Source organism: Pecten maximus, unplaced genomic scaffold (assembly GCF_902652985.1).
Source record: "Pecten maximus unplaced genomic scaffold, xPecMax1.1, whole genome shotgun sequence".
NCBI lineage: Eukaryota > Metazoa > Mollusca > Bivalvia > Pectinida > Pectinidae > Pecten > Pecten maximus.
Window position 1 is genome coordinate 1 of NW_022981149.1, and position 10,128 is coordinate 10,128.

The following is a 10,128-nucleotide window of genomic DNA, read 5'->3' on the forward strand; positions in this document are numbered from 1 at the left end:
GCGAAACCGAACTTTATGGCCACCCCAGAAGAAGAAGGGGTTGTGCTGCAAAAGACAAATAAACCGAAATATATATGCCCTCGATGAATGGATTTCAGATCAAAATAAGAGGGTACAGGGTATGATGAATGCATCAAAGTCTTAAGCAAAGAAATATTGCTGAAGTTTAGACTTTCAATGTACATTTACAATCAGAAGAATATATGCATTCAGTCCAAAAAAATGCGACAGATCCTTTGAGTATATAGTTATTGACAATTGCAATGATTGTGATTCAGAAGGAACTTCTGAAAGAGAAGGCTACAGATGAAGAAGAAAATAAGGATAAATGTAAAACAAACAACATAAAACATAATGCTCTAAATAGAAGGCGAAATCACAGCGTCAGGTAGAGGCAAACTCAGATATATTGCTGGAAGCACTCCTGCAAGATGCAAATATCACATATTCAGAGAACTACGGAATTGCCTATTTACTCCTGGAATGGAAGGAGAGGTAAAACATCTTCAATATCTGAAGGAAACTGCAATAAAACAAAACATCTTTGAGGGGCTGCTCAATGTCCACGACGCAACATTTACCTTCTTTGAAATTCTAGAAATGAAGATCGGGAGACTCATGCTGATCCGCCACTCACTCTTGCTGAATGATGACAGACAGATAACGGACGTCAAACTTGTTTATTCAACATAACACTATAGTTAAAACCATAGTTAACACCGTAAGAACTGAAATGTGAAACAAAATACTCTTATGAGTCCTAACATAGTGACAAATATTCTATTTCATACTAAACATACTGTTTTTCCTATATAGCTAACATTGTTGACTAGAATACTGAATACTAGTATCATAATATTGACAAATCAACAATATAATTACTTGAAAATTAAAGGTACATTGTACAATCAAAGACTTTGTTGTTACTATAACTATTGACATATTAACTCTGATATCAATTAGCCTCATCGTTAATGGTCATATTATCATGTCTGAGAACTGAACTCATAGACAACATTCTAATAGATAGTATTATAAACACTATAACAATTTAGTATTTAACTATTCACACATCTGATTAACAATTATAGATTGAATCATTACAATATATAGGTACTGTACTGCACACTATAATAGATCTATACTTGTACATGCATATATAAACTTACGCTGTGGTGACACCTAGCCTGACTTCTGATTTAAGGCATTTCAAAAAATAGGCTTGCACATGTGCTCTACAATTAAGTAAAATACATTGTGAGCAGTTACAACACTAATATCAATAGTAATCTACAAACATAGGGAAGTACTTATTACCCTTGGATATATATGAAGATATATGTATGTGGAGATTGTAATAAACTCAAACTGGCATACTATATTATTATATAACTACAACTACACAGTGTATACAAATAAATCACAGCAGCACTAAATACTGACATCTGTAATCATATGACTAGGAGACTGTAACTTTCCTTAACAGACTTAAAATACGCATTTATCGATAAAATGACAATTAATGGTAAATCAAACAATGGGAGGTAATGCTACACATTAATTTTACATTTTAGTTACACAAGTAAAAGGCTCCATGTAATCAGCGAGGCACTGTTTTGCCATACATATAAAATGGGACGAAATGACTTGCACTGTTTCGAAAAATACTAACATATCGCTTAACCGAACAATACTGAATTAATGTCTAAATTTGACAATCGAACGTCGATCCACATTACTTATGTGATATTTGTCAAACAATATATACCATATTGACATTGCAAAATATATCTAAAAAACTTACAAATGCACTGCGGTCTTGTAACGCTGTAAAACGTGTTTATAATTTCTGGCGTTCTTCTGCAATAAAAAGAGCGACACTACGGGGGATAACTCATGACAAACAACTACTAAATATCACGTACTGACGTAGGCTATACCAAGGGAGGTAATTCCTACTGCTGGTCCAGCACACTCCCCATCTGATATTAGTAATATCACTATTTTCTACTACAAATTATAAATGTTAAACAACCAGAATACACAGTTCTTCATTTACAGAGTCCATAGTCTACTTTTCAAGAAGATGAACCATTTCTGTTATCGGACGCGTTAACACAGTCACTCTGTTGTCCTTTGCGACGCGAACTTCAGCTTTGCGAACCCTATTGTCACATTCACTTTTAAACACAGTTTGAATGATTCCTAACGCCCAATCGTTGCGCGGTAGTGATTTATCTCTGAGAAGCACAATATCTCCTTCCTTGAGGTCTCGTTGATCATCCTGCCACTTCCTACGTGGCTGTAGGGTTTGAAGGTAACCTTCGCGCCATTTCTTCCAGAACATTTCAGAGAGGGCCTGGACTCTGCGCCAATGACCCTTATAGATGTCTCTTTCGGAGAAATTCAATGCTGTAACTGGGTCATAGTAATTCACTTTCTGATTCAGAAGAACAGCTGGGCTTAAGATTTCCGGGGATTTTGGATCATGCGAAATGGAGGCAACTGGTCGAGAGTTGACAATGGCGCACACCTCAGCCATGAATGTCACCAAAATCTCATGCGTTAGACTTTTGCCTGCAGCACCCATTAACATAGAATCAAGTATTCTCCTAACTACCCCAATCATTCGCTCCCACACTCCACCCATGTGGGAGGAATGTGGAGCGTTGAATTTCCACACGATGCCAGAATCATTGAGATAAGAGGCAGTAGGTCCATCTCCAACATTAACGCTGTCAATGTGTAACTCGTTCACAGCTCCAACAAAGTTTGTTCCACAGTCTGAACGTATTTCTTTCACGTTGCCTCTGATAGCAACAAACCGTCGCAGAGCGTTGATGAATGATGAGCTAGACATTTCTTCTGTTACCTCCACGTGTATGGCACGTGTCGTCAGACACGTGAACAGCATTCCCCACCGCTTCGAGTTTGCTGATCCACCTCGCGTCTTCCTAGTGACTACGGACCAAGGTCCGAAGGCATCAACACCTACGGAGGTGAACGGGGGCCCTGGAACAAGTCGATCCTTAGGGAGATCAGACATCTTTTGATGTTCCAGGGGCCTTCGAAGTTTCCGGCACGTAACACAGCTACTAATGATACTGGTGATCAACCTTTTAGCACCTACTATCCAGTAACCATTGTTTCTTAATGAACCTTCCGTGATAAGCCGTCCTTGATGATATACTGCTTTATGATGATGCTGGACTAAAAACTTTGTCAGACAATGTTTACTAGGTAAAACTATGGGATTAGTTTCCTCGATAGGAAGATCGCTCTTTCCTAGACGTCCCCCTACACGCAAGACACCAGAACCATCCAGATAAGGGTCCAAATTCCTGATGTGACTTGACATGGGCACATGTTTTCCTTCCCTTAGACACAAAACTTCTTCATGGTAAGCATGCTCTTGAATAAGTCTAATGATAACAGCAGTAGATTCCTTGATTAGATGTGTTGTGCTCTCAGTCGGAGAGTCCGGGGTAAGTTTTCCCTTGAAGCGACGAGCAGCTCTCTTAATCAGGACTATGACATTCACTAGTTTGCGCCAGTTAGACAAATCTTGTAAGCGGTCAATGAAGCTTTCTTCTAAAACAGTTTTACGGGAAGCTACTGTGACTTCCGGTCGCAGCTCCTTGTCATCATCTGGCTCTACTAATGGAAACTCCCTTGGTGTTATAGCAGAGTTTTTATAGAGTTGTTCAGGACCTCGCAGCCAGTTGCTGTTTGCAAAATCCTCTGGCTTGGTGGAAGAACGAGTAGCAAGATCAGCCGGATTTTCTCTAGTATTGACGTATGACCACTGATCTGCTCGACAGCTGCGCAAAATCCTTTCCACGCGATTAGCAACATATGTGTAGAACCTGCGTGTCTTGTTATTAACATACCCTAAAACGACCTTACTGTCACTGTAGTACCTCACAGATTGTAGAGATATATGGAGAGATTCGCAAAGAAATTCAGCAAGTTCAACTGCCATGACGGCTGCGCACAGCTCAAGTCTAGGTATAGTGTGTCCTCTAACTGGGGCTATCTTTGACTTTCCTGCCGCAAAACCAGTATGGTATATTCCATCGTGTAAAGTAACCACATATGCCACCGTCGCAATCGCCTTCTCCGAGGCGTCGGAGTAGATATGTAGTTCTACCCCGTCCGATGTGCTGAGGGAAAGAGGAACGAACATTCGTTGAATGGAGATGTCCTTCAGTTGTTCCAGAGACCTTGTCCAAACATTCCACTTTTCCAGTTGCTCTGTAGGTATAGGTTCATCCCATCCGGTACCAGTAGCAATCTCCCTGAAGAGAATACGACCATGGATTGTGATTGGTGATAGGAAACCGATCGGGTCAAATATGCTGTTTAAAGTGGAGAGCATGCCCCGACGGGTTTCCGGTTTAGTATTGACCTGGATATCGAACTTGAAAGAGTCTGTGTTTAGGTCCCAGGACATGCCCAAACTGTGCTGTACCGGCAGTGCATCCTTGTCAAAGTTCAAAGATTTCAATGTTTGACACTGATCTTCTTCATGAAAGGCGTTCATCACCTCAGGGTTGTTTGAGGTTATTTTATGCAAACGAATGTTTCCGTTAGTCTTCAACACCAACTGGGTACGTTTCACGACATCAGCTGCTAGTTGTGCGGTAGGACGAGATAGCAGACAGTCGTCGACATAAAAATCCTGGTTAACTAGATCCTTGACATCTTTCTCGGCATCCTCAACCGCTTTACGTAGGGCGTAGGTGGCAACAGCTGGTGACGGGCTATTACCGAATACATGCGCTCGCATTCGATATTCTATTAGTTCCTCAGTAGGATCATTGTTCCTGTACCATAGGAAACGCAGGAAATCTCTGTGTTCTTTCTTCACGAGAAACCTGTAAAACATTTGTTCCACATCGGCAGTCACTGCATACAAATCGTTTCTAAAGCGAAGGAGAATTGACAGTAAACTATTGGTAAGGTTAGGTCCAGACAGGAGAGTTCCATTAAGAGAAATGCCTTCGTAAGTCGCAGACGAATCGAATACTCCCCTGATCTTATCGGGCTTCTTCGGATGATACACCCCGAATATGGGCAAGTACCATACCTCGTCAGTTGTAGGTGGGGCTACCTCTGCTGCTTTAGAGTCAAGGACCTTTTGCATGAAGGATACAAAATGCTCTCGCTTTGTAGGGTTCTTCTTGAGAGACGCATCCAGGATCATAGCTCTCTTCCATGCAACAGGTCTGTTGTTGGGCATTCTAGACTTTGGGTATCGAAAAGGTAAAGGTGCTGTCCAAAATCCTTCTGTATCTTTATGGCACTCTTCATTCATTACATCAAGGAACTGACGATCTTCAACAGACAGACTGACCTTCTCATCATCCTTCGTTTTAACAAAGATGTGGTCGTTCTCCGAACTCTCTTTAGAAATACAGGTTGAAGTCACACGGTTGGAATATAGAACCCCTACTGTTGATTATAGCAGTTTTCATTACCTTGACAGTACTAGGAGGGTGCACTTTGCCTAAGCAAACTTCCCCTATAACTACCCATCCTAAGCTCAACTTCTGTGCAAATGGCGCTCGTCTAGGTCCTACTATCTGCCTTTGAACTTGATGTGCCTCGGGTAAATCTCTTCCAATCAGAAGCCCTATGTGACAATCCGATCGGAACTTAGGAATATGGTCTTTCAGTTCCTTTAAGTGGCTATGATGTAGAACAACCTCTGGAGTAGCTGCCTCAGATCTGTCTTGTGGTATATCATCACATTCTATAGTACTCGGTAGTAAGTGACTCGAAAATCCATCAATCGAACTAACGACTAATCCGTCAGCCTTGCGTCCAGAAGCTTGAGCAGTTCCGGTACATGAAGAAATAGTGTAGCAGTAATCCTCGCCCTGCACTCCTAGTTGGTCAAGAAGCTCTGGACTAATCAGTGTCCTATTACTTTGGTCGTCTATCACTGCGTAAACTGTAATGGCCTTTTCTGGTTGCTCAGCCGGAAACACATTTACCAGTAAAGTTTTAGCACAGGATCTGCCACCGATTCCTTGTCCACATACTGCAGTACACTTCGTTGTTACACTTTGAACTTGCTCCCCGCCATGAGGAATCATTTCTGAATGGCTAAAATCCTTACGCTCACTCTCATTAGTTTGATGTAAACCAGTAGGGTGTTGTTTGCTTCCACATTGCTTACATTTAATGATGGCCTTGCATTCTTTAGCCATGTGTGAGTTAGTCTCACCACATTTGAAACAGATCTTATGTTCTTTCAACAAAAGTTTCCTCTCCGCCAAAGGTTTCCTTCTGAATTCTCTGCACTCATTGAGGGAATGAGTCGTGGAGTTATGAACTGCACAGAATTTGACATTAACTTCCTTTTCTCCCGAATTAACTTCCGTTTTCTTCACTGTGATTGGTCTGTAGACGTTGGTTCTCGCAGGATTCCTGGAATCTTCTCTGGTCGACTTTTCGTTTTGTAACACGAAACTTGGATCATTCATCAGTCGGGCCATTTCCTTTATAAAGGTTACAAAAAATACGAAAGGAGGGAAGGCAACATGTCTCGTGTTTTTGTATGAAAAGGCTCGATCGGTCCACTTAGATTGTACACGTGTCGGCAGTTTTGTCAATACCGGCCTCACACCTAATGGAGAGTCATAATGCGACAAGATCTGGTGATATTTAGGATCATCCTTCAATACTTCGATTTCTGTGAGAACATCTGCAAGTTCATACATCTTGGTCTTGTCAATAAGTTTAGGAAAACTATCTAATTTTGTTTGTAAAGCTGCCTCTACTGCTTCAGCACTGCCATACCTTTCGTCAAGGCGTTCCCATAAAAGTTTCTTGCCGAGAGCTGGATTGCTGCCATTACTACTCCTTATACTTGAAGCATATGTCGATGACACAGGACCCAGCCATTTCACAAGAAGATCAAGTTCTTCACCTGGTGTAATGGAGGCTTCTTTCATGACTGACTGAAATGTAGTTTTCCAGCTAAGGTATGAATTGGATTTGTCGTTGAAATTCATAAGTCTTGAGGATGCGAGTTCCTTGCGCATGAGGAAGTTTACTAATGAAGGTACAACTTCATCCTTGGTCGTAGTTACCGGTACAGGCAGTGAGACTGTAACTGGGTTGTTGGTTGGTTCCACTATCAACTCAGTGCTCTCAGTGCCTTCAGTGCTTTCAGCACTTTGATGTGTGTTGACATAACTCCTAGTACGCTCATAAGCACTTTCAACTCGTTTAGGTAAGGTAAAATTCTCAGACTCACTTCTATCTCCCTGGGAGCTTAACTCTTCATACACAACTGCTTCGGCTTCAGCCTCTGCACATTCTCTCTCCTCCTTCACAATATTCAAGTCTATTTCCAATTCCTGTCGATGACGTTGTGACTTAGCTTTGGAAACTGCCTCCTGTTCGGCCAACACAGCTTGTTGTTTAAGCAGCATGGCTTCTTTCTTCATGAACTCTTTAGCCGCCTTGGCCTTCTCAGCTTTAGCTCTAACTCGCAATGCTTCGGAGTTAGAACTAGATGTACGACTAGATTTAGACCTGTGAGACCTGTGACTGCTTGAATGCTGTGATGCCCTCTCTGCAAGTAATTCTTGTTTAGAGTCCAACTGCTTTAGGATGCTCTGAACCAATTCATCACACTTGCCATCTTCGTGAGTGTGGATCGAAACGAGACGAATACTTTCATCTGTGTAATTTGCATGAAGGTAACTGGTGAAATCTCTACATGCCAATCTATATTTCCCATATATCAGGCATAAATTCCTCTTAGTCTCATTGAGAACTTCTAAGGTTTCCTCAAAAGAACCAGTTCTTTTGTTTATGTACTCATATACATCTTGCCAGGTTGATCTGATAAGCATCTGATACTTCTCTACCTGTTTACCATAGTTTTCTGCAGCTTTAGGTGTCAGGGTCCTAACTCTCTGCTTTCTCTCTGGGGTAGGAACCTCGTCCAGGTTTTTATCAGCTGTGGTATGCTGCTCATCTAATGTTTTCTCAGCGGTAGACATGCTGAAACTCTTACCTTAATTCAACTGGCTTCAGGATAGTCAGTGTCACAGCTTCTTACTGATCCGCCACTCACTCTTGCTGAATGATGACAGACAGATAACGGACGTCAAACTTGTTTATTCAACATAACACTATAGTTAAAACCATAGTTAACACCGTAAGAACTGAAATGTGAAACAAAATACTCTTATGAGTCCTAACATAGTGACAAATATTCTATTTCATACTAAACATACTGTTTTTCCTATATAGCTAACATTGTTGACTAGAATACTGAATACTAGTATCATAATATTGACAAATCAACAATATAATTACTTGAAAATTAAAGGTACATTGTACAATCAAAGACTTTGTTGTTACTATAACTATTGACATATTAACTCTGATATCAATTAGCCTCATCGTTAATGGTCATATTATCATGTCTGAGAACTGAACTCATAGACAACATTCTAATAGATAGTATTATAAACACTATAACAATTTAGTATTTAACTATTCACACATCTGATTAACAATTATAGATTGAATCATTACAATATATAGGTACTGTACTGCACACTATAATAGATCTATACTTGTACATGCATATATAAACTTACGCTGTGGTGACACCTAGCCTGACTTCTGATTTAAGGCATTTCAAAAAATAGGCTTGCACATGTGCTCTACAATTAAGTAAAATACATTGTGAGCAGTTACAACACTAATATCAATAGTAATCTACAAACATAGGGAAGTACTTATTACCCTTGGATATATATGAAGATATATGTATGTGGAGATTGTAATAAACTCAAACTGGCATACTATATTATTATATAACTACAACTACACAGTGTATACAAATAAATCACAGCAGCACTAAATACTGACATCTGTAATCATATGACTAGGAGACTGTAACTTTCCTTAACAGACTTAAAATACGCATTTATCGATAAAATGACAATTAATGGTAAATCAAACAATGGGAGGTAATGCTACACATTAATTTTACATTTTAGTTACACAAGTAAAAGGCTCCATGTAATCAGCGAGGCACTGTTTTGCCATACATATAAAATGGGACGAAATGACTTGCACTGTTTCGAAAAATACTAACATATCGCTTAACCGAACAATACTGAATTAATGTCTAAATTTGACAATCGAACGTCGATCCACATTACTTATGTGATATTTGTCAAACAATATATACCATATTGACATTGCAAAATATATCTAAAAAACTTACAAATGCACTGCGGTCTTGTAACGCTGTAAAACGTGTTTATAATTTCTGGCGTTCTTCTGCAATAAAAAGAGCGACACTACGGGGGATAACTCATGACAAACAACTACTAAATATCACGTACTGACGTAGGCTATACCAAGGGAGGTAATTCCTACTGCTGGTCCAGCACACATGCCATATCAGCATCTGTTACTACACAACAGGAACGTTTTCTATTTCGTGCAGAACAAACTTCTTCAGGATATATGATATTAACAGAGACATTTTGTTATTGTTCTGCCACATTCGGACCAGAGTAGAGAAAACGGGGAAAGATCTACCACATTAGACCATTATTCTTCAAACAGCGTACAGGGTGTTGATCTTGTATTGTTTCTGAAAAAAAAAATCAATTTCTTTCTTTCAATATCTATTGCACGATTTTGAAAGAACTATATAATGATAGTCAAAGGGAGAAATGGAAAGCGTTGAGAACAAAAGTGTTGGAAAAGCAATGCAAAGTCTTATCCGATAACAAAACTAGCTTTCAATTAACCAAGTACATGTACATCATATGCTTCTAGGAAATCTAGAAAAAAAACATGTGGTAAGTCGCAAGTCATTGGAACTATAGGAAACGAAAAGGGGAAAGGAAGAAAGGGAAAACGTAACGACATGGAAAGTAGTCCAGACTTATCGGCAAAAACGAGATCAAATAGGGATATGTGCTACACTTTACAAAGACGCAGGTGACTGGATATGTTCTGATGTGTGTTTGTTATGGTATCACAGAAATTACGTTGCTTTAGAGGAGGATGAAAATTGGGAGGCGGTGTCATATCTAGATGTGGTTTGAGTTTCTACAACTCTTTAGTGGTTATTGTAGA

The 10,128-nt window shown here is 39.8% G+C and overlaps 1 protein-coding gene and 2 long non-coding RNA genes across 3 annotated transcripts; all 3 read right to left on the bottom strand.

The window, feature by feature from the left end:
* Positions 1-666: 666 nt before the first annotated feature.
* Positions 667-1,973, bottom strand: LOC117319933. Its single transcript, XR_004530874.1, has 2 exons — positions 1,805-1,973; positions 667-1,235 (listed from the first exon to the last, which is right to left on the bottom strand). It is a non-coding gene; the product is annotated as an uncharacterized LOC117319933 (long non-coding RNA).
* A 98-nt stretch (positions 1,974-2,071) lies between these two features.
* On the bottom strand, positions 2,072-5,317 carry LOC117319932. Its single transcript, XM_033874638.1, has one exon. It carries the CDS (start codon positions 5,315-5,317, stop codon positions 2,072-2,074), a length of 3,246 nt encoding a protein of 1,081 aa, XP_033730529.1.
* Positions 5,318-8,124: 2,807 nt separating this feature from the next.
* On the bottom strand, positions 8,125-9,428 carry LOC117319930. The gene is made up of 2 exons (XR_004530873.1): positions 9,263-9,428; positions 8,125-8,693 (listed from the first exon to the last, which is right to left on the bottom strand). It is a non-coding gene; the product is annotated as an uncharacterized LOC117319930 (long non-coding RNA).
* Between the last annotated feature and the right edge of the window lie 700 nt (positions 9,429-10,128).

Bases quoted from the DNA above. Each gene is read 5' to 3' on its own strand.
- LOC117319932 (XM_033874638.1), bottom strand. From the start codon at position 5,317: ATGAATGAAGAGTGCCATAAAGATACAGAAGGATTTTGGACAGCACCT.